Here is a 24,214-nt window from a genome sequence, read left to right on the forward strand (position 1 = left end):
GAGGGCACACAGAGGAAGCCGCAGCATGGAGGGCACAAAGAGGGGGCCGCAGCATGGAGGGCACATAGAGGGGGCCGCAGCATGGAGGGCACACAGAGGGTATTCTGCATTAAGGAACACAAAGAGGACCGCAGCATAGAGGGCACACAGAGGGGAGGCAGCATGGAGGGCACACAGAGAGGGCCGCAGCATGGAGGGCACACACAGGGTATTCTGCATTAAGGAACACAAAGAGGACCGCAGCATAGAGGGCACACAGAGGGGAGGCAGCATGGAGGGCACAGAGAGGGCCGCAGCATGGAGGGCACACAGAGGGTAGGCTGCATGAAGGCACACAAAGAGGACCGCAGCATGGAGGGCACACAGAGGGGAGGCAGCATGGAGGGCACACAAAGAGGACCGCATGCATAAAGGGCACACAGAGGGGAGGCAGCATGGAGGGCACACAGAGAGGGCCGCAGTATGGAGGGCACACAGAGGGGAGGCAGCATGGAGGGCACACAAAGAGGACCGCAGCATAAAGGGCACACAGAGGGGGCCGCAGTATGGAGGGCACACAGAGGGGAGGCAGCATGGAGGGCACAAAGAGGGGGCCGCAGCATAGAGGGCACACAGAGGGTAGGCTGCATTAAGGCACACAAAGAGGACCGCAGCATGGAGGGCACACAGAGGGGAGGCAGCATGGAGGGCACACAGAGGGGGCCATAGCATGGAGGGCACACAGAGGGGGCCATAGCATGGAGGGCACACAGAGGGGGCCATAGCATGGAGGGCACACAGAGGGGGCCATAGCATGGAGGGCACACAGAGGGGGCCGTAGCATGGAGGGCACACAGAGGGGGCCGTAGCATGGAGGGCACACAGAGGGGGCCGCAGCATGGAGGGCACACAGAGGGGGCCGCAGCATGGAGGGCACACAGAGGGCGCCGCAGCATGGAGGGCACACAGAGGGGGCCGCAGCATGGAGGGCACACAGAGGGGGCCACAGCATGGAGGGCACACAGAGGGGAGGCAGCATGGAGGGCACACAGAGGGAAGGCAGCATGGCGGCCACACAGAGTGGGCCGCAGCATGGAGGGCACACAGAGGGTAGGCTGCATGAAGGCACACAAAGAGGACCGCAGCATGGAGGGCACACAGAGGGGAGACAGCATGGAGGGCACACAAAGAGGACCGCAGCATAAAGGGCACACAGAGGGGAGGCAGCATGGAGGGCACACAGAGAGGGCCGCAGCATGGAGGGCACACAAAGGGGAGGCAGCATGGAGGGCACACAGAGGGGAGGAAGCATGGAGGGCACACAGAGGGGGCCGCAGCATAGAGGGCACACAGAGGGTAGGCTGCATTAAGGCACACAAAGAGGACCGCAGCATGGAGGGCACACAGAGAGGGCCGCAGCATGGAGGGCACACAGAGGGGAGGCAGCATGGAGGGCACACAGAGGGGAGGCAGCATGGAGGGCACACAGAGAGGGCCGCAGCATGGAGGGCACACAGAGGGGAGGCAGCATGGAGGGCACACAGAGGGGAGGCAGCATGGAGGGCACACAGAGAGGGCCGCAGCATGGAGGGCACACAGAGGGGAGGCAGCATGGAGGGCACACAGAGGGGAGGCAGCATGGAGGGCACACAGAGGGGAGGCAGCATGGAGGGCACACAGAGGGGAGGCAGCATGGAGGGCACACAGAGCGGAGGCAGCATGGAGGGCACACAGAGGGGAGGCAGCATGGAGGGCACACAGAGGGGAGGCAGCATGGAGGGCACATAGAGGGGAGGCAGCATGGAAGGCACACAGAGGGGAGGCAGCATGGAGGACACACAGAGGGGAGGCAGCATGGAGGGCACACAGAGGGGAGGCAGCATGGAGGACACACAGAGGGGGCTGCATCATGGCGGGCACACAGAGGGGGCCGCATCATGGCGGGCACACAGAGGGGGCCGCAGCATGGAGGGCACACAGAGGGGGCCGCAGCATGGAGGGCACACAGAGGGTAGGCTGCATTAAGGCACACAAAGAAGACCGCAGCATAGAGGGCACACAGAGGGGAGGCAGCATGGAGGGCACATAGAGGGGAGGCAGCATGAAGGGCACACAGAGGGGGCCGCAGCATGGAGGGCACACAGAGGGGGCCGCAGCATGGAGGGCACACAGAGGGGGCCGCAGCATAGAGGGAAGACAGAGGGTAGGCTGCATTAAGGCACATAAAGAGGACCGCAGCATAGAGGGCACACAGAGGGGAGGCAGCATGGAGGGCACACAGAGGGGAGGCAGCATGGAGGGCACACAGAGGGGAGGCAGCATGGAGGGCACACAGAGGGGAGGCAGCTTGGAAGGCACACAGAGGGGGCCACAGCATGGAGGGCACACAGAGGGGAGGCAGCATGGAGGGCACACAGAGGGGAGGCAGCATGGAGGGCACACAGAGGGGGGCGCAGCATGGAGGGCACACAGAGGGGGCCGCAGCATGGAGGGCACACAGAGGGGGCCGCAGCATGGAGGGCACACAGAGGGGAGGCAGCACGGAGGGCACACAGAGGGGGCCGCAGCATGGAGGGCACACAGAGGGTAGGCTGCATGAAGGCACACAAAGAGGACCGCAGCATGGAGGGCACACAGAGGGGTGGCAGCATGGAGGGCACACAGAGAGGGCCGCAGCATGGAGGGCACACAGAGGGGGCCGCAGCATGGAGGGCACACAGAGGGGGCCGCAGCATGAAGGGCACACAGAGGGGGCCACAGCATGGAGGGCACACAGAGGGGGCAACAGCATGGAGGGCACACAGAGAGAAGGCAGCATGGAGGGCACACAGAGGGGAGGCAGCATGGAGGGCACACAGAGGGGAGGCAGCATAGAGGGCACACAGAGGGGAGGCAGCATAGAGGCACACAGAGGGGAGGCAGCATAGAGGCACACAGAGGGGAGGCAGCATAGAGGGCACACAGAGGGGAGGCAGCATGGAGGGCACACAGAGGGGAGGCATCATGGAGGGCACACAGAGGGGGCCGCAGCATGGAGGGCACACAGAGGGGGCCGCAGCATGGAGGGCACACAGAGGGGGCCGCAGCATGGAGGGCACACAGAGGGGGCTGCAGCATGGAGGGCACACAGAGGGGGCCGCAGCATGGAGGGCACACAGAGGGGGCCGCAGCATGGAGGGCACACAGAGGGGGCCGCAGCATGGAGGGCACACAGAGCGGACCGCAGCATGGAGGGCGCACAAGGGTAGGCTGCATGAAGGCACACAAAGAGGACCGCAAGCATGGAGGGCACACAGAGGGGAGGCAGCATGGAGGGCACACAGAGGGGAGGCAGCATGGAGGGCACACAGAGGGGAAGGCAGCATGGAGGGCACACAGAGGGGAAGGCAGCATGGAGGGCACACAGAGGGGAAGGCAGCATGGAGGGCACACAGAGGGGAAGGCAGCATGGAGGGCACACAGAGGGGAAGGCAGCATGGAGGGCACACAGAGGGGAGGCAGCATAGAGGGCACACAGAGGGGAGGCAGCATAGAGGCACACAGAGGGGAGGCAGCATAGAGGCACACAGAGGGGAGGCAGCATAGAGGGCACACAGAGGGGAGGCAGCATGGAGGGCACACAGAGGGGAAGGCAGCATGGAGGGCACACAGAGGGGAAGGCAGCATGGAGGGCACACAGAGGTGGAGCCACCATGGAGGGCACACAGAGGAGTCGAAAGCATGGACGGCACACAGTGGGGTGGCAGCATGGAGGGAAAACAGAGGAGGAGGCAGCATGGAGGGCACACAGAAGGGGAGGCAGCATGGAGGGCACACAGAAGGGGAGGCAGCATGGAGGGCAGTGGTCTAACATGAAGCTTCTGGGCCCCAATGCAAAACATGTAACGGGGCCCTAACTATAATGCTTTATTCATAGTATTGGGCTTCCTATTTGGAGAAGATGGGCATTATGGGCCCCTAAGGCTCCTGGGCCCTGGTGCAACCGCATCCCCTATAGTTACGCCAGTGATGAAGGGCACATAGAGCGGGAGGCAGCATGGAGGGCATACAAAGGGGGAGGCAGCATGGAGGGCACACACTGGTAGAGGCAGCATGGAGGGCACACACAGGTAGAGGCAGCATGGAGGGCACACAGAGGTGGAGGCAGCATGGAGGGCACACAGAGCGGGAGGCAGCAGGGAGGGCACACACAGGTAGAGGTAGCATGGAGGGCACACAGAGCGGGAGGCAGCATGGAGGGCACACAGAGCGGGAGGCAGCAGGGAGGGCACACAGAGGGGGAGGCAGCATGGAGGGCACACAGAGGGGGAGGCAGCATGGAGGGCACATAGAGGTGGAGGTAGCATGGAGGGCACATAGAACGGGAGGCAGCATGGAGGGCACACAGAGGGGGAGGCAGCATGGAGGGCACACAGAGCGGGAGGCAGCATGGAGGGCACACAGAGGGGGAGGCAGCATGGAGGGCACACAGAGGGGGAGGCAGCATGGAGGGCACACAGAGCGGGAGGCAGCATGGAGGGCACACAGAGGGGGAGGCAGCATGGAGGGCACACAGTGGGGGAGGCAGCATGGAGGGAACACAGAGGAGGAGGCAGCTGGATAACACACAGAGCGGGCGGCTGCTGGAGGAAGGAAATCGTTCCTGACGGTCTTCTTGGTACTTTGAACGCGAATGTGTCGAAGCCTGCAGTGCGCTGTGTGTCCAGCAGGGGGCGCCGGAGACATGCAGATCGCGGATCCTGCCGCCGGTGCCTCCCTCCTCTCGCAGCGCACACACCGGTGAGGCCAGACCGGGCGCCGCCGCTGCCCATCCAGGAGCCGCACCATGGAGTGAGTACTGACAGCGCTCGCCCCTCGCCTCGCCCTCCCTCCTGCATGCCCGGCACCTCTCTGCCATGCTGCCAGCCCTTCTGTGCCATGACCCTGCATCCCTAGACACCTTCCTCCAGCCTCAGCATTGGCATGCTCCATTCCTTGCCCTTGTGTGCAGTCCCAGCTCATGCCCCTGCATGCCCCCAGCTGTCCCAGGCATTGTGCCCCCCATATTTCTGTGCACCACCCCCACCTCTGCTTCCTGTAATCACATCTAGTGGCTGCATCCCTGCTGCTTCGGCACTTCTCCTTGTGCATCAGCGCTGCCTCCCTGCTGCTCGCCTGCATCAGCTCCTCGCTGGGCTCCATGGCATTTGCATTGCTGCCTCTAACTCCATCTGACTCTGGGGGTCTGCTGCCCCCCCCCTTGCTTCGCCGTCTGCCCTTCATATGAACTGTGTCTCGGGGTAGGGAGTCTCCCTCCTCATCCTCTGATCCTTCCCTGCCGTCCGACTTATTAGCACCTGTTGCCGCCTGCACCCCATGATTGGGGACCCCCAGTATATAGCGAGGACCACCTGCGCTGCTCTCAAGGAGGGGCTGCCATGCAGAATGTAGAGGGACTGCAAGGTGCAATAGGCGGACCGTTGTAGGCAGAGAGCGGGGAGCACCAGGAAGATGGAAGAATGCAGAGGCTGTGGGGGAGAAGACATCATGGAGGGCAGGAAAGGGAGCCAGTTGCCTCCGTACATTCCAGGACAAGGCTCCCACTCCTGCGCCGGCCGTCTTGGCACTTCCTGGAGGAGCGCTCCTTCGTGGAAGAACTGGGAGATTGTAGAACCTGCAGAGAAGGAGAATAACATGAACTGGTGTAAAATAACGGAGAAACGCTGTCAGGTGGGCGAGCCGAGCGATACCGTAATAACCAACAAACAATTATATAATAACAGCCATTGAATGGCACTCAGTGTAATGGGCCGGCGGCCTGCTGCGCACGGCTTTATGTGCAGATGACTTTATTATTCTGCCCAGGGTGGAACTTGGTTAAACAAATGTTTATGTCTGCAAGAAAAATCTATTCCCGATTTGTATAATTTGCATGTTCTCAAGTCCTTCGTCAGAGCTGGGGCTTCCAGCAGCAGAAGAGCCAGAGTACCTGCTCAGCTCCAGAAGTGGGGAGCAAAGGAGTCTTACAGGACCGTCCCCAGTTACCTGCCGGGCGCTCTGAGGCAGAGAAGGAACAGTCTGGGTGCTCTAGAACAGATAAGGAACAGTCCGGGTGCTCTAGAACAGATAAGGAACAGTCCGGGTGCTCTGGGTCAGATAAGGAACAGTCCGGGTGCTCTGGGTCAGATAAGGAACAGTCCGGGTGCTGTGGGGCAGAGAAGGAACAGTCCGGGTGCTCTAGAACAGAGAAGGAACAGTCCGGGTGCTCTGGATCAGATAAGGAACATTCCGGGTGCTGTAGAACAGAGAAGGAACAGTCCGGGTGCTCTAGAACAGATAAGGAACAGTCTGGGTGCTCTGGATCAGATAAGGAACAGTCTGGGTGCTCTGGGTCAGAGAAGGAACAGTCTGGGTGCTGTAGAACAGATAAGGAACAGTCTGGGTGCTGTAGAACAGATAAGGAACAGTCTGGGTGCTGTAGAACAGATAAGGAACAGTCTGGGTGCTCTGGGTCAGAAAAGGAACTGTCTGGGCGCTCTAGAACAGATAAGAAACTGTCCGGGCGCTGTGGGGCAGAGAAGGAGCAGTCCAGGTGCTCTGGATCAGATAAGGAACTGTCCGGGTGCTGTAGAACAGATAAGGAACAGTCTGGGTCAGAGAAGGAACTGTCTGGGCGCCCTAGAACAGATAAGGAACTGTCCGGGCGCTGTGGGGCAGAGAAGGAACAGTCTGGGTGCTGTAGAACAGATAAGAAACAGTCCGGGTGCTCTGGATCAGATAAGGAACAGTCTGGGTGCTGTAGAACAGATAAGGAACAGTCTGGGTGCTCTAGAACAGATAAGGAACTGTCCTGGCGCTGTGGGGCAGAGAAGGAGCAGTCCGGGTGCTCTGGATCAGATAAGGAACTGTCCGGGTGCTCTGGATCAGATAAGGAACTGTCCGGGTGCTCTGGATCAGATAAGGAACAGTCTGGGTGCTGTAGAACAGATAAGGAACAGTCTGGGTCAGAGAAGGAACTGTCTGGGCGCCCTAGAACAGAGAAGGAACTGTCTGGGCGCTCTAGAACAGATAAGGAACAGTCTGGGTCAGAGAAGGAACTGTCTGGGCGCCCTAGAACAGAGAAGGAACTGTCTGGGCGCTCTAGAACAGATAAGGAACTGTCCTGGCGCTGTGGGGCAGAGAAGGAGCAGTCCGGGTGCTCTGGATCAGATAAGGAACTGTCCGGGTGCTCTGGATCAGATAAGGAACAGTCTGGGTGCTGTAGAACAGATAAGGAACAGTCTGGGTCAGAGAAGGAACTGTCTGGGCGCCCTAGAACAGATAAGGAACTGTCCGGGCGCTGTGGGGCAGAAAAGGAACAGTCTGGGTGCTGTAGAACAGATAAGAAACAGTCCGGGTGCTCTGGATCAGATAAGGAACAGTCTGGGTGCTGTAGAACAGATAAGGAACAGTCTGGGTGCTCTGGGTCAGAGAAGGAACTGTCTGGGCACTCTAGAACAGATAAGGAACTGTCGGGGTGCTGTGGGGCAGAGAAGGGACAGTCTGGGTGCTGTAGAACAGATAAGGAACAGTCCGGGTGCTCTGGATCAGATAAGGAACAGTCTGGGTGCTGTAGAACAGATAAGGAATAGTCTGGGCGCTCTGGGTCAGAGAAGGAACTGTCTGGGCGCTCTAGAACAGATAAGGAACTGTCCAGGCGCTGTGGGGCAGAGAAGGAACAGTCCGGGTGCTCTGGATCAGATAAGGAACAGTCCGGGTGCTCTGGATCAGATAAGGAACAGTCTGGGTGCTGTAGAACAGATAAGGAACAGTCTGGGTGCTCTGGGTCAGAGAAGGAACTGTCTGGGCACTCTAGAACAGATAAGGAACTGTCCGGGCGCTGTGGGGCAGGGAAGGAACAGTCTGGGTGCTGTAGAACAGATAAGGAACAGTCCGGGTGCTCTGGATCAGATAAGGAACAGTCTGGGTGCTGTAGAACAGATAAGGAACAGTCTGGGTGCTCTGGGTCCGAGAAGGAACAGTCTGGGCACTCTAGAACAGATAAGGAACTGTCCAGGCGCTGTGGGGCAGAGAAGGAACAGTCCGGGTGCTCTGGGTCAGATAAGGAACTGTCCGGGTGCTCTAGAACAGATAAGGAAGTGTCCGGGTGCTCTGGGTCAGATAAGGAACAGTCTGGGTGCTCTGGGTCAGAGAAGGAACTGTCCGGGTGCTCTAGAACAGATAAGGAACTGTCCGGGCGCTCCGGGGCAGAGAAGGAACAGTTCGGGTTTTCTAGAACAGATAAGGAACCGTCCGGGTGCTCTAGAACAGATAAGGAACAGTCCGAACGCTCTAGAACAGATAAGGAACTGTCCGAGCGCTCTGGATCAGATAAGGAACTCAGTAAGGGCTCAGTCACACAAGCAGATATTTGCGCGTCTTTCCGCGCGGAAAGAAAACGCACCTACAAAAGATAGAACATCTGCGTGGCAATAGACGCGGTCGTGCGGGTTTTTTCAGCATGGAAAAATGCCCGAATATCCGCTCATGTGACCGAGCCCTAACTGCTGTATGCTTGTCTTTGTTTGGGATGCCCTGTAGATGTTACCGGCCGCACTTTGGGGTCCCTATAATGTGTTCTAGAACTTGTATTACATTTTCGGGGGGACTGGCAAAACATCCAGAAGTTCTGCCACTGTTTTTTGGTTTTGTTTTACCAGCATTTACCATTCAGTAACCAGAACCTGACAGCGGCGTTACCTGCTCGGCGCGATCACCGCGGCGCCGGGGGGATACAGAGATGTTTATGTTTAATACTTTAGCATAAGATAAACGTCTGAATCTGCCCGGCTGCACGCTGTCTCTTATCTGTGGGAGGAGTTGTTGTTTTTTTTTATTGGTACCATCTTGAGGTACTTTCTTACTTCTTGATTGCTTTTTATTCCATTTTTTGGGGAGGTGAACAAAAAAAAAACAATTCTAATGTTACTTTTTGAAATTCGTGTTGCGGTCTTCATCCTGTGCGATAAATAATTACATTTCTTTTTATTATGGTCGTTACGCATGCGGTAATACCAGTCGTGCTGTTTGTTTTCGTATTTCATCCATTTATAATGTTTTTTTTTGTGGGAAAAATGTGTATTTTCTTTAACTGGATTGTCTTTGTTTTTATGAAACTAGCTGAGATAGTAACTAGAGATGAGCGAACGTACTCGTAATGAGTACTTACGCACCCGAGTACCGCCATTTTCGAGTACTTCAGTACTCGCGCGTAAAGATTCGGGGGGCGGGGAGAGGCGCGGCGGTGCGGGGGGTAGCAGCGGGGAACAGGGGGGAGCCCTCTCTCTCTCCCTCTCCCCCCCACTCCCCGCTGCAACCCCCCGCGCCGCCACGGCGCCCCCCGAATTTTTTCGCCCGAGTACGGAAGTACTCGAAAATCGTGGTACTCGGGCGAAAAAGGGGCGGGGCCAAGCACGTTCGCTCATCTCTAATAGTAACACAAGTGCAGAGAGCCAAGTGCGGGCCGGTTATTGACCTTACTTTCATTGATATCGGTAATGGATCAGCTGTAGGCGGGTGGCATCCTATGTACAACCCCAACTACTTCTTTACATTTATGTACATGTTACACAGTGTCCCAACTTTTTGGGAATTGGGGTTGTACTTTGGATGTTGTGATCCGCCCTTATCAAGGAGAACAGAAGTAGGAGCTCCGATATTACATTAGTCCCTGTAGCTGTGAGTATGGTTGTGCCTTGTACAGGGTCCTCGGTTACATTCTGACGGATGGCGGTTTCTTCGGCGCTCCACATACAGTGATCCCCATTTGGTATTGAGATTGTTTGTTTGGAGGTTTTACATCATTTTAGGTGTCACATGTATTTTTGAGTTTTCTACATTAAATGCTGACCGCTCCTTGCACACCCGATCGCTGCGACTATATTGATGTCTGTGTGTTGCTATGGAGAGTTGCGGGTGTCTTTTAGTAGTTTGCGGTCAGAGCGGCGCTGCTGGCTGTATATAGATACAATGTAACATAGTGATCAGGATGACGGACCAGGAACTTGGATTCATTTCTAGTTAGATTGATTGTTTAGGACATAAAATGCATCTGTGATGGGGATCAGTAATCGTCAGGGCAGATTCGCTTGCTGCGGATTCGTCAGTTTGGGTCAGCCGCCATCATAATAGCGCGCAGCATTTTACATGAGAATACAGTTTAGCTGGAAGAATGTACTACAGGTACAATATAAGAAGCTTCTCTGGGGTCAAGGTGGTTTACTTAACATATTAACAAAGTACATAAAGGAGAATACTGTAATATTAGAAAATAAGCCCTAGCAGGATTTTTCAGGATTTTTGAGGATGCTTGAAGTATAAGCCCTACTCCAATATTACGCCCTAGTTACTGTTAATAAAAAAGTGAATGTAAATAGTGACCACGCAGCCGTACATGTAAAGAACTAAAATCAATAAAAGACCCTGTCTTATTTTGGGGGAAACAGGGTATTCAATAGTATTTGAGGATTAGTAAATAGGAGCGGTATTAGTGTATCTTGACGCCACCGGGAAGTAGGGGTTTGACAGGGGGGACACCCGTCACACCCCTAGCTTCCCCTGTGACTCGCTTACCGGTGGTCGCCACGCTGCTTGTGTGGGGGCTTGCTCCTGAGGGCTCTACTGGGCTGGCTGCTCCGAACAGCCCGACGACGCCTGTGTGCTCAATTACGGCACTTCCCTGGCGCATTGTTACAAGGCATGTTCCGACGCTGCCGCAGAGGATCTTGCTGAGGTTCCGCGCGCCACAGGGATCCGTCCATTTATCTTGATGAACACTTCCTACTGCCAGCTGTCAGAGCCCTTTCCAACGCCGCTGTGCCATCCCTCCTTGATCAGAAGGTGAAATGCAGCAATGGGTGAGGTGGGTCGCAGAAACAAACCGCTTATGGCACTTCTTTAGACGCGGCGCCCAGGAACAACTTATACTGGGCTTCTGTCCTGTAACTCCGTTAGGCCCTTGCATCACGTGCTGCAGTGGAGGCCCATGTATGCCTTCTAAGAAGATGTACTGTCCCGTTGCAGGACCTACTGACTTCCCACCTACGCAGCCAATCACATACAGGGGGCGTAACCCCCTGTCAATCTTGACTCCACCAGCTCTTGCTGGTGGAGTCAAAATACCCTAATACCAATTGGAGCTATGAGGGAAGATCATTTGTAATAACGCTATATATTACTAAAGACATCAAATAGTGACGGAGGCCAACAGGCTGTATATAGACGTATAGCATGTGGAACTGGGATGTAGAAGTACAGCAGGGTATGTGAAATTGTTCCATTAACCCCTTAAAGGAGTACCCCCATCTGAGACCTCCATGTCATCTCCACCAGATAACATCTGATAGTTGCGGGTCCCACTGCATGTCGCGGCTGGCGGAGGTCCCTAATTAACGTTTTAGGATTGTAAGACCATGAGGTACCGAAACATAAGAAAGCCCTTTTCCCCCAAGAAAAGACATTGTGGAAATCAAACCCCTCAAGGTTTTCATCTGGAGCTGTAAGGAGCGTTGGGACCCAAGAGGTGTTTTCCAGATATTAATGTGCAGGGTGGAAACAGCTGATTTGCCAGTTATGTATCTCAGTGTCCCGTTATGTTTTGCTCCGCTTGTGGCATCGGAGATCCCCCACAAGTTGTTCATGGGGTCCTCCTGCGTACGGTAATACCCCACCTGTGAGGGCTTTATTCCCAATGACTGAAGCACATGTCCGCGTCTCCGACCTCTGTACTCATCACCATCTGCCCTATAATCTCCCTTTGCTTCTGTACGTTTCGTATTTTCTCTCTGTGGCAAAATGAACTACTTGGGGCCGGACTCATCGCCCGAGCATAGGAGTGGTTTGTCTCAAGGGTTCTGGGCACTTATGGGTTGCCTCTCCTGTGGATCTAGTCCAGGGGTGTCAACCTCATTTACACCGAGGGCCACATCACCCTTATGGTTGCCTTCAAAGGGCTGATTGTAATTGTAAGACAGTATAGTAACAGTGTCCCCCCATTAGTAATAGTGACCCTAGTAGTAACAGTGCCCCCCCCCCATTAGTAATAGTGACCCCAGCAGTTAGTGCCCCTTGTATTGGCCCCATTAGTAATAAGTAACCCCCAGTATTAATAGCGACCCCCTCCTGTTGGTCAGCATCCCACAGGCATTCCACTTGCCCAGCCTGCAGCCCGGTCTGGCAGCCGAATCTGTGTTCGCTGACCCCCCCTCAGTATTTGCGCTGCCTACGGGACGGCGCGTGCAGACATCGAGGGGAGAGCTCAGCTTTGTACTGCCCCCGCTGGACCGGAGCTGCAAGCTGGTTGACTGGAATGCCTGTTAGGTGTCTGCATGGCCAGCGGGCCACACAAAATGAGGTGACGGGCCGGATTTGGCCCGTAGGCCTTGTGTTTGGCCATCAAGGTCTACATCACCCTGCAGCCTGAGCCACGTCTGGGGGGGTCAGTCCTAGATTTACAGCTCGGGGGCCGTCTTCAATGGCAGCTCGGTACTTTTCCCTGATTCCCACATAGCTGCTGTCTCAGGAGGTTAAAGAACGTCTGTCACTCCCATACGGCCAGCACTAATATGCAGGATCGCACGTCAGGCCTCCCTGCGGCACCCAGGGAGATAGAAGTGGAGATTTATATGTAGTTGGGGTCACATGCAGATTTCATGGTCGCTTCTTCCTATAAATGGTAGTTTGTGAAATAGTTATGTATCTATTTACACTGAGCAGACACTTTATTAGAGACCCAATCTAATGGCACGTTGGACCTCCTGGCATGTTGGTCCAATGTTTTGGCCTTCAGAACCTCATAAGTTCCTCTGAATCGTTCTCCAGGAATATCGGCCTCTGTGGACAGGAAGCTTCATGTAGTCGCCGCAGATTAGATGGTGGTGCTGTCATGTTCTGTCCAGCTGATAGGAAGGGGTCAGCGATTCATGCTGCTTGCGCCAAATTCTAACCCTCCCATCAGCAACAGAAATCTGGACCCATCTGACCAGGCAATGTTTTTCCACCGCTTAATAATACAGTTTTGCGCACTTGTTGTGCCTATTTAACCCACTAGACGCTTGACTTAGCATACATCTACATAGTGTTTGCGGACTGCGTCCCAGGGCCGCATCTGGATGGCCAAAAATGGTTTCCAGATTTGTCGACCAAAGTTACAAGTTGCCTACATTATTCTCTCCAGCTAAAATGCCAAAATCTGCTAAAACTGAGCCCAAAGCCTGCAGAGTCTATGGAACAGACCCTAACGTCTGTGTGAGAGCAGCCTCGCCTGAACTGACCCCAACGTCGGTGTGAGAGCAGCCTCGCCTGAACTGACCCCAACGTCGGTGTGAGAGCAGCCTCGCCTGAACTGACCCCAACGTCGGTGTGAGAGCAGCCTCGCCTGAACTGACCCCAACGTCGGTGTGAGAGCAGCCTCGCCTGAACTGACCCCAACGTCGGTGTGAGAGCAGCCTCGCCTGAACTGACCCCAACGTCGGTGTGAGAGCAGCCTCGCCTGAACTGACCCCAACGTCGGTGTGAGAGCAGCCTCGCCTGAACTGACCCCAACGTCGGTGTGAGAGCAGCCTCGCCTGAACTGACCCCAACGTCGGTGTGAGAGCAGCCTCGCCTGAACTGACCCCAACGTCGGTGTGAGAGCAGCCTCGCCTGAGCTGACCCCAACGTCGGTGTGAGAGCAGCCTCGCCTGAGCTGACCCCAACGTCGGTGTGAGAGCAGCCTCACCTGAGCTGACCCCAACGTCGGTGTGAGAGCAGCCTCACCTGAGCTGACCCCAACGTCGGTGTGAGAGCAGCCTCGCCTGAGCTGACCACAACGTCGGTGTGAGAGCAGCCTCACCTGAACTGACCCCAACGTCGGTGTGAGAGCAGCTTCGCCTGAACTGACCCCAACGCCGGTGTGAGAGCAGCCTCGCCTGAACTGACCCCAACGTCGGTGTGAGAGCAGCCTCCCCTGAACTGACCCTAACGTCGGTGTGAGAGCAGCCTCCCCTGAACTGACCCTAACGTCGGTGTGAGAGCAGCCTCATCTGAACTGACCCTAACGTCGGTGTGAGAGCAGCCTCACCTCAACTGACCTTAACGTCAGTGTAAGAGCAGCCTCACCTCAACTGACCCTAATGTCGGTGTGACAGCAGCCTCACCTCAACTGACCCTAACGCTGGTGTGACAGCCGCCTCACCTCAGCTGACCTTAAGTTGCGTAAGATTTGTGCATGGCAAGACTCACAGATACAAACCCCATTCTTTTGAGTGGGGTCATACAGATTAGCAATGTTTTCCTGCATGGCGCGGCGATGAGAAGTAGGAAACAAACCGCAGCATGTTCTATCTAGCTGTGCACTCGCACATCGCAGCCTCTGTTATTGAGTTCATAAGAGACTGGATAAAGTTGATGAATTTGATTTATATTAATGTCATTTTTGGAACAATGAATTCATATAGACAAAGCGAGTTATGTTTGACAAAACCCCGAAGTAGCGGGACAGCCATCTATGTAAACTGCGGCGCGCGCACTAGTCCTGACAGTCACATGACTTGTATATAACGCCCGCACTGTTTGCCATTCTATAACCCTTTTCTCTGCTTGTAGAAAGTGTTTTTGCGGCTGTAGAGTCGGTCGTGACCCGGCGTACCGCCATGTAGGGAGCGAAATAGAACTGTGCATGACGGCGTCCTCAGGTACCCGGTCAAGCGCAGTCCACCGTATACAACAACGGGTACCATCTTGCATATATACTCAGCAAAATAGAACACGTTGCGTTCTTTTTTGCACTGGCATATTACGCAATTCCGACGCGCCGCAGTGTTCTGAACTGCGTAAGACAATGTAATTGATTGCTGCACGTTACCGCATAGCACATGGGTGTACAGAGTCCGTGAAACACGCAATAAACATACGGTCGTGTGAGACCGGCCTTAATGGGCCAGGTAGGACTTTATAAGACCTTGTCATTGAACGGTGCTGCTTGTTTCAGTAAACAGGATTTGCGTAAGACTGCTGCCTGCCGCCTCTTTACGTTCTCATGTTACACGCGTGTTGGGGCTCTCAGCCATGACACGTCTGTGCGCTGCCTTATATATGATCCAAGTAAGACGATTGTATTTGGACATGACTTTCCGTTCATGAAGCTCACGGCCGCTCATGTAACAAAGTGAAGCCATTGGTTTCAGTGGATTTGTTCTCGCGACCGTGTTTCTCGCGTGCAGAAATTGAGGACCTGCCCTCTCTTTCTGCGTGTTACGCAGCAAGCTGCCATAGAAGTCTACGGCAGGTTCAATAAACAGAGAAGGTGCGACGGGCGGACAGCGCAGGAGAAGACCGCCGGCCCTTATTAGGTATTAAATAGCCATTGTACGATAGGAAGGATCCCGTGGGTGAACGGGCGCAGAAATGCCATACTATGCGCCTGTATCAGCTTGCCACCTCCAAACGTTGTTCATGCGCACATGTGTTCCATATGTTTGTATGTTCGTTGGTAGAAGATTTCCTTAATAAATGAAAGCCATGCGTGTAACACGCCAGCGTCACGGAGCGCAGCGTGTTGTGACTCCGCCAGAAGACATCATTATCCAGGCATTGATTATTTTGTGGGATCGATAGAAGAGAGCTGCGATGGGTAATTAGTCCGGATGGTTGGCTTCTCGGCCGTGACAGCGGCGCACCCACGTCATGCTGGGTTTGGCGCTGTGTACATAACAGACAGCGTCAGGTAGCGCGTGGGAGAACGGTCTAAGCAGTGTAACTCAGGCTGGGCACACGCAGCGTGGCATGCAGGAAGTACGCAGTGGCCTGTGTATGTGCTGCGTGACGCCAGTCGCCACGCGCCATCTTTACAGGCTGTCATTTTTGTTGGTGCGTATATTGCACACAATTTGGAAGCATATGGGAGATTGGTACAACATAACGCCTGCGCACATAATCCGCTGTGACCGCACCTCGTCTGTTCAGGCTGGATGATGCCTTTTGCTCATCTTCAGACACGTCTCTTTACCTTCTACCACATATTACTTGGCCTACTCCGCGCCAGTACTTTGCACCAAACTTTGGCGCAGTTTGTTGCATCTCAAGCCACGCCCCTTTTGATTAACTTAGGCCTTCTTTCTGGCAACTTAAAAAGTGTCTAAGAGCTCCGACTGAGGAGCGTGTAACGTAGTGCACTAACTCTTGCGCAGTAAACAAGTGTATTTAGCGTATTTGCGGGCACTGCTTGTTCACACAGGCGCAGAAATCACTGCGCCCTGATTTAAATGGCTGATTAGCCTAACCCGATGCTGGTGATCGCGGGTGAGCGCTGTGTTTAGTGCATACGGGTAGATGCGAGTCTGCGCACCTATTATAGACCTCTATGCGGCTCTTTGGTGCGCAAACACGTCCAAGATAGAGCAGGTCCTATTTTATTCTGACCGCAAAATCAACGGGTGCAAAAAAAAAATGAGAATGAACCTACTGAAATCATCGGGTTCTATTCTCCGTGTTATGCGCGCCTAAAATAATCGCGGCGCATCATGCTAATCTGCTTAGGCCATGAAACGCTGCAAAATTCTGGAACTCAAAGCGCAGCTGTGTCCCGTGCGCAAAAACCCTTACCTGCGTTCATTGCACTAACATGTGTGCACATCTACCTGGCTTATAGCGCAGATATGTTGCGCTGAACCGTACGCAGTTGCACGTGTGACTGAACCCATTCAAGTCAGTGAGTTCTGTTCGCTGCGTATTGCGCACACACATCTTTTCACATGTAATTCGCAGCACTAATGCGCCCGTGTGGAGAAGTCCTAAGAGGAAGCAGATTTATGTCCCTTAACTATTGCAGCAAACGTCCCACCAGTATGTGACCCTATAAGCGCCCCCGCCGCAGATTGGTGCAGGTTTTGGCTCCGGCTATGTGGGGTGTTGATGGGCGCTTGGGCTTCACTGTGCGGCTTCTTCATCTCCATAGAAGTTTGTGGGATCTGCACAAGCGGCCCAACAAACTCCGAGTAACGAACCGCGCCACTTGCTGTTTGTGTAACTCCCACTGACTTCTATGGGAGTCGGAGACAATGCAGCCGAGCTGTGCCGGGCGCCTTCTCCACCACCTCGTAGAGAGCAGCGGCGCCTGAGATCCGCCACCTCGTAGAGAGCAGCGGCGCCTGAGATCCGCCACCTCGTAGAGAGCAGCGGCGCCTGAGATCCGCCACCTCGTAGAGAGCAGCGGCGCCTGAGATCCGCCACCTCGTAGAGAGCAGCGGCGCCTGAGATCCGCCACCTCGTAAAGAGCAGCGGTGCCTGAGATCCGCCACCTCGTAGAGAGCAGCGGCCCCTTCTCCGCCACCTCGTAGAGAGCAGCGGCCCCTTCTCCGCCACCTCGTAGAGAGCAGCGGCCCCTTCTCCGCCACCTCGTAGAGAGCAGCGGCCCCGTCTCCGCCACCTCGTAGAGAGCAGCGGCCCCGTCTCCGCCACCTCGTAGAGAGCAGCGGCCCCGTCTCCGCCACCTCGTAGAGAGCAGCGGCCCCGTCTCCGCCACCTCGTAGAGAGCAGCGGCCCCGTCTCCGCCACCTCGTAGAGAGCAGCGGCCCCGTCTCCGCCACCTCGTAGAGAGCAGCGGCCCCGTCTCCGCCACCTCGTAGAGAGCAGCGGCCCCGTCTCCGCCACCTCGTAGAGAGCAGCGGCCCCGTCTCCGCCACCTCGTAGAGAGCAGCGGCCCCGTCTCCGCCACCTCGCAGAGAGCAGCGGCCCCGTCTCCGCCACCTCGCAGAGAGCAGCGGCCCCTTCTCCGCCACCCCGTAGAGAGCAGCGGCCCCGTCTCCGCCACCTCGCAGAGAGCAGCGGCCCCGTCTCCGCCACCTCGCAGAGAGCAGCGGCCCCTTCTCCGCCACCTTGTAGAGAGCAGCGTTCCCACCTTTCAGCAAACCCGTCTGGAGCCTCTCCTGTACTTGTGACAAATATGAGGGCTATGTGAGCGTAACGCAAGCTAAACACTCCCCGGCTGACGCAGGATGGGGCTCCGCATCAGCAAGAAAGAAGTGCCAGCTCCTATCAAGACGTAGGACTGGCGCTGAAGTCTTGCGCTGGAGGGCGGAGGTTCGCTTCGTGTTATATTCCGGGAGTTCCCTAATATCTGTCTGTTATGGGAGACTACAAGGGGCATTCAGATAACCGTCCCCAAACTGCCCATGACGTGACGCCCGCGCTCCTAGAATGGCGCAGGTGATCATCCCTGCTGCCGACCAGGTGATACGGATATTGCTGAAGGCGCGCCGCTAATATACTTCTATACCGGCATCATTTATATGGAGCGATTCGGAACAGCGACTATTGGAAGCACTTGTAATCTTTTCACGCACAGAAAAATGTCCAGTCGATAGACGCGAGGCGATGCGGGTTAAACAGAAACGCATCGTGGTCGCACCCTGAATTGCAATTTTACGAGAACCTCGGCGATATTAAATAAATCTTGTTATTGTATAGCGCCAACTTATTCCGCAGCGCTTTCAGGTAATTATTATCTATTACCCCCCACCAAGCTGGAATCTCATTTTACCGACCTCCTAAGGATGGAAGGACGAGTCAACCATGAGCCGGCTACCTGACCGCTTCACACGGACGGATTTGCGCACGCAGTATGCAAAGAATAGAAGTCATTGATTTCATGGAGTTCATCATGACGGTTTTGAACGCGCATTTCGCTCAGGTGAATGGACATGCAGCATGCTGCATCTCTCTGCGGGCCGTGGGCCCCGCAGTCTGTGGGCGGCGCTTGCAAACGCGCAATACGGCGCACAATTCTGTTAAAAGAAGAACACACCTGGACGTCTTTTAAACCACGGAGGGGGGTGCTGTGCCCAAAAGTACGATGTACCAATATGTGCACAAATCTACCTCCTCCAACCTCGTTCACTGCACACGTATGTGGCGCTGCGGGGAGCACATGTGAAGCCGCCCCTCAGCTCATGTGAAGCCGACACTGACAGTCGGAACGCCCGCCATAGGATGTAGCAGCGCTGCAGCAGCAGGAAACAATCTGACATTTGTCGCCCCTCCAGGTAGTAAACATGTAGATCAATGGCATTCCATAGGAAGTCTCAGAGGTCGGGGGTCCGGCAGGAAGACCCCTCTTTGAAAGGTTACATCTGGGAAGCAGAGACTGCAGCTTGGGTTAACTCTTAAGGGGCAGAGAGGTAACTGAGGTCCCTATGATGACACATTGGAGACTCTTCACACTGCACACACATCTAGTACCGGCCAGAAAGAGGTTCTGCAGCAGCTGTGCACTATATCCAGCCGCTAGGAGCTCCATGTTGCCAGCAGGATCCAAATCTGATTTTTCCACGTGGATTTCGCCTCTAAAATTGCGGAAGAGATCCCAAGTAAACTGCGGGTGTCTGCTGTAGATTTGGTCACAAGGCGTCACGTGGATTTAGTCTACGAGCAAAACCGGGTGCAGCATTTGTGTCGCAGGACCGCTTTCAAGTAGCGGCTCGTCACTCCTTTTTTTGTTGTGTGATGCAGATTTAAAAGCCGCGATGCAAACACCTGCGTTGTGTAGACAGCAGCGCGGCGTCCGATTCAGCGAATGAAATGGTTGTTGCAAGCTGATTTTGGCGCAGATTCTTTGACGTAATCTGCCTTGTGGAGACGCCGTTTATTTCTGCATCTGTAATTCAGGAGTGCGACCGACGGCCCCAAGAGGCCACCATTGTAGGACTCCATGGAGGCGCTCAGGCCCGGACGCACCTCTGTATTATTACGGATGCCGCTAGTTTGAAGCGGGCCTTGTGGAGTTTATTTGGCGCTGCAGACATAATGTAATGAAAACCGCAGTTCTGGGCATCCCAACGTTTTTTCGTTTCTCTCGGGCTCCCTCCACGGGCGAGTGCGATATTGGGCTGGTAAACTCGGCCTGGTAGCGCGCTCGCATCACATTTGTGAAATTCCAATCCTCTTGCACGATAGAGAATCGGAAACGTTTCCCATTGATTCCTATGACCTCGCGTCGCACGCACATCCCGCGGCACGAGAGCCACGCGAGGCAACAAAGCTCCCAGTGAAATCAATAGGCGATGCGTTCTGAGGAATACGAGGAGATCAGGCATGCTGAGATTCAAAGAATGGGGTCTGCTGTGCGTCTCGCAATGCGCAAATCTCAGGTGAATTCCTCAGCCGCGTGTAAACGGCCTCAGGGGAGCTTCGGGGGGCTTTTTTCTCCCCGGATGAGCTTCAGTTCTTATTGGGACAGTTTTGGGCTATATGCAACTGTTTGATCACATTTTGTTTTTAGGGGGGGATCCAGAGATCATCATCTGCCCCCCGGGGTTCCAGGAACCCGCCGAAGCGGTCCGCAGGCTTAGGCCCTCGCTACTTTCTACTGCTGTCTGGGGAATAAGGCCTCCAAACATTCTTCAGAGTTGTGTCAGCTAAGAACTCTTTGCCCACGGCGCCCGGACGCCAACTACCACTGAAGTGGTCCCGAAAACACCCTCTGTGGCTCATAGGCCAGACCACGTACTTCATAAGAAGCCATTTTCAGCAGTGCAGTAAAGGAAGGTACGCTGGCTTGGTCTGTCCTCGGGGTTCGCAGCAGTGATTCTCCCAGGGAGCGGGCCCCTGGATACACACTGAGGCTTAAGGGGGTTTAGATAGTGTAGCAACAGAAAACAACTGTAGGGACCTAAAACCCTTTGGTTTCGGGGCTCTTGCACACTTGCATTTTTTGTGTGATGCGTTTTTAACATTAGGAAGTCCCATTGACATTTGCGTTAAAAGAAACGCAGCGATATCACGTGAAAAAAAACATGAAAAAAAAAAACGCAAGTGTGGAAGATCCCTAAGGCAGGGGTTGTGGTTAAGGCAATATGGCGACGTCGGCCATGGAACGTCTCGCGTGTGAGGGAGCGGCCTGACGCTGCGATCTGACGTGTGCTGGCGCCAGAGTTGGCATGAAATCTCCTGAAACGCTCCTTTTAACTCTTTGAGGACCAAGGGACATATTTGTCTCATAGTTCTGTAGTCTACTGACTGCCGACCAGTCTATCACCGAGGCGCGAAGACAGAAGGCCAGCCGGTCTGCGTGGATGTCATGGGCCATGAGGCTGTTCGCCATGGGCCGTATGTTGTACAGCCCGGTCTAAGGGCTCCAATACTTCCAAGTTCCGATGCGTCCCCAGGCGCTGTTTGTGGCTGGTTACAGTTGGCAGCTCCGCACTGCCTGGTGGCAGGAGGGAGGGGGAAATCAATGTCACAGAGACACCAGTAGGAGGAGCAGTTGAGCAGGGATGTTAGGTCCTTAACCCCTTAAAGACGCGGCCCATTTTTTTCCCCTACATTTTAGTTTTTTCCTCCCCTTTAAAAAAAAAAAAAAAAAAATCGTAACTCCTTCCTTTATGCATCGCCGTCGCTGTATGAGGGCTTGTTGTTTTTTGCGGGACGAGTTGTATTTTGCAATTGTGCTATTTATTGTACCATACAATGTACTGAAAAACAAAGTGGAGTAAAAAAAAAAAAGCGACATTCCGCCATCTTTCGGTGCATCTTGTCTCTGTGGCCCACAAACTGCAACAAAAATGACCTGATAACTTTATTCTGTGGGTCGCTGCGATTACTACGATACCAAACTTGGATGGTTTTTATTACTGTACTACACTTTTTTTCAGACATTAAATTTTTTTTAAATTATTTTCCGCTGCCATCTTCTGCGCACAATAACTTTATTTTGCCGTTGACATAGTTGAGCGAGGGCTCATTTTTTGCGGGATGTCCTGTAGTTTACGTTAGTATCCATTTGCAAAATGTTAGAATTATAGTTTAACCCCTTAGTGACGGAGCTTTTTTGTTTTTTCCTACTCGCTTTTAAAAAATCGTAGCTCCTTTATTTATCCATCGACGTCGCTGTATGAGGGCTTGTTTTTTGCGGGATGAGTTGTATTTTTCAATGGCACTATTTATTGTACCATATAATTTACTGAATTTAAAAATTCTTAGCGGAGAGAAATGGGAAAAAAAAATGACATTCCACCATCTTTCGGTGCGTCTTGTTTCTACGGCGCACAAACTGCAACAAAAACGACCTGATATTTTTATTCTATGGGTCAGTACGATTGCTACGATACCAAACTTGTATTTTTTTTTTTAAGATATTAAATTTTTTTCAATTATTTTCTGCGGTCATTTTGTGCGCGCAATAATTTTTTCATTTTTCTGTCGACGTAGTTGTGCAAGGGCTCACTTTTTGTGGGATGTCCTGTAGTTTCCGATCGTATAAATTTGGAATACATACAACTTTTTGATCCCTTTTTATTGCATTTTTTCTGGGAGACAGGGTAACTAAAAAAGTGTATTTCTGGCGTTCTTTATTTTTTTTTTTTCGGACGACATTCACCATGCAGGAAAAATAACGCACTACTTTGATAGATCGGACTTTTACGGACGCGGCGATACCAAATACATATTTTTATTTTAGGATTTAAATTTTTTAATAATTGATATAGCAAAAGGGGGGTTATTTAAACTTTTATAACTTTTTTTTTTTTTTTTTACAACTTAAAAAACTTTATTGATCTTTTTTCTTACTTTACTTTGAAGTCCCCCTGGGGGACTTTAACATGCGATGCTTTGATCGCTCCTGCAGTATGACGTAATGCTATAGCATTACGTCATACTGCTTTTTGACAGGCAGTCTATCAAGCCACCCTGTGTGGATGGCTTGATAGGCAGTCTGCTAAGGCAGCCCTGGGGCCATTCATTAGGCCCCCGGCTGCCATGACACCTGCACGGCTCCCCCGATCTCACCACGGGGGGGGGGGGGGGGGGGCGCGTGCAGGGCCCCCAAACAGCGTTCGGGGGATTTAAATGCCGCTGTCAGAATTGACAGCGGCATTTAAAGGGTTAATAGCCGCGAACGGCCAAGCGTGGCTATTGCCCGCGGGTGTCAGCTGTAATAAACAGCTGACGCCCGCGCTGTATGGAGGGAGATAGCGGCGCTACCTCCCTCCATACACGTCCTGCAACAGCAGGACGTAGTTTTACGATAGCGCCGTCACTAAGGGGTTAAAATGCGCCTCATGCAATTAGAGTAAAAAATGCTTATTGCCAAGTTAAGAGTGGACTTACCCGATGCTGGAAGGGTTAATCCGGTGAGCAAGGAGTTAACCCTTCTGCACCTGTTGTCCACATTAGCCTTCAGTCAGTTTCTTGCTTCTCCATGTATCTTTGGTTCTGGAGCGGCGTCCGGGGATTTCCTAAGACCGTGCTTGCACGGTCGGGTTAAGCGATGTATAAAAAGTTATAAAAACTTGTCCCGCGCCGTAGCTGACTTGTTTAACTTGAAAAAGACACATGTAGTGTCGAAACGCGTTGTTTTATTTTTTACAAATAATAAAAAAAAAATGATTAGTTTCCAGCTGCGGCGCGGGATAAGTTTTTATTACTTTTTATACATTATTTGCAAAATGTACAACTTTTTCATTGCTTTTTATAGCATTTTTTCTGGGAGACAGGGTAACTGAAAAAGTGCATTTCTGGTGTTCTTTATTTATTTTTAGACAACGTTTACCATGCGGGGTAAATAATGCACTACTTTGATAGATTGGACTATTACGGACGCGGCGATACCAAATATGTATTTTTATTTTAAGATTTAGCATTTTTTATTCTAGATATTACAAAAGGGGGCCATTTTATGTTTTGTTTTTTTTAATTAATAAAAAAGTAACTTTATTGCTCTTATTTTCACTTTTCTTTTAAGCCCCCCTGGGGGAACACAACCAGCTCTGCTTTTATCGCTCCTGCAGTATGCACAATGCTATAGCATTACGTCATACTGCAATTGGACAGGCAGTCTTTCAAACCGTCCACATGGGGATTGCTTGATAGGCAGTCTCCTAAGGCAGCCCTGGGGCATCGGGAGCTCAGTGCACTGCTCTGCATCTTCCATCCTTTTCCCCCTGCAGAGAGGGACACCGTATATCGGCCAGGCGTAAAAACCCAGCAGATATACGCTAGTCTGAATAAGCCCTCAGAGGGATACATGAAAGAAAAAAAAAAAAAACTAATGACGGTCAGAAGGTGGAGACAAAAAAATAATTTAAAAAGGAAATTTTTTTAAACGTAAAGTAAAAATATATAAAAATTTGCTTTTGCTGTACACTTACTGACCCACAGATTAACCCCTTCCCGCTCCAGGGCGTAAGTTGACGTCCTGGCAGCGCGGTATTTCCCACAACAGGGCGTAAACTTACATCCTGGG

The 24,214-nt window shown here is 53.3% G+C and overlaps 1 protein-coding gene across 2 annotated transcripts in view; it reads left to right on the top strand.

The window, feature by feature from the left end:
* Positions 1 to 4,670: 4,670 nt before the first annotated feature.
* The window catches only part of PALM (paralemmin), a 98,697-nt gene continuing 79,153 nt past the window's right edge, over positions 4,671 to 24,214 (top strand). Inside the window, exon 1 of one of the 2 annotated variants that reach the window (XM_066604638.1) lies at positions 4,671 to 4,809. In XM_066604638.1, the coding sequence (XP_066460735.1) occupies positions 4,805 to 4,809 (5 nt within the window). In that variant the 5' untranslated portion in view covers positions 4,671 to 4,804. The remainder of the gene's footprint in view (positions 4,810 to 24,214) is intronic. The other variant, XM_066604640.1, reaches the window with a different exon arrangement.

Source organism: Eleutherodactylus coqui, chromosome 5 (assembly GCF_035609145.1).
Source record: "Eleutherodactylus coqui strain aEleCoq1 chromosome 5, aEleCoq1.hap1, whole genome shotgun sequence".
Lineage (NCBI taxonomy): Eukaryota > Metazoa > Chordata > Amphibia > Anura > Eleutherodactylidae > Eleutherodactylus > Eleutherodactylus coqui.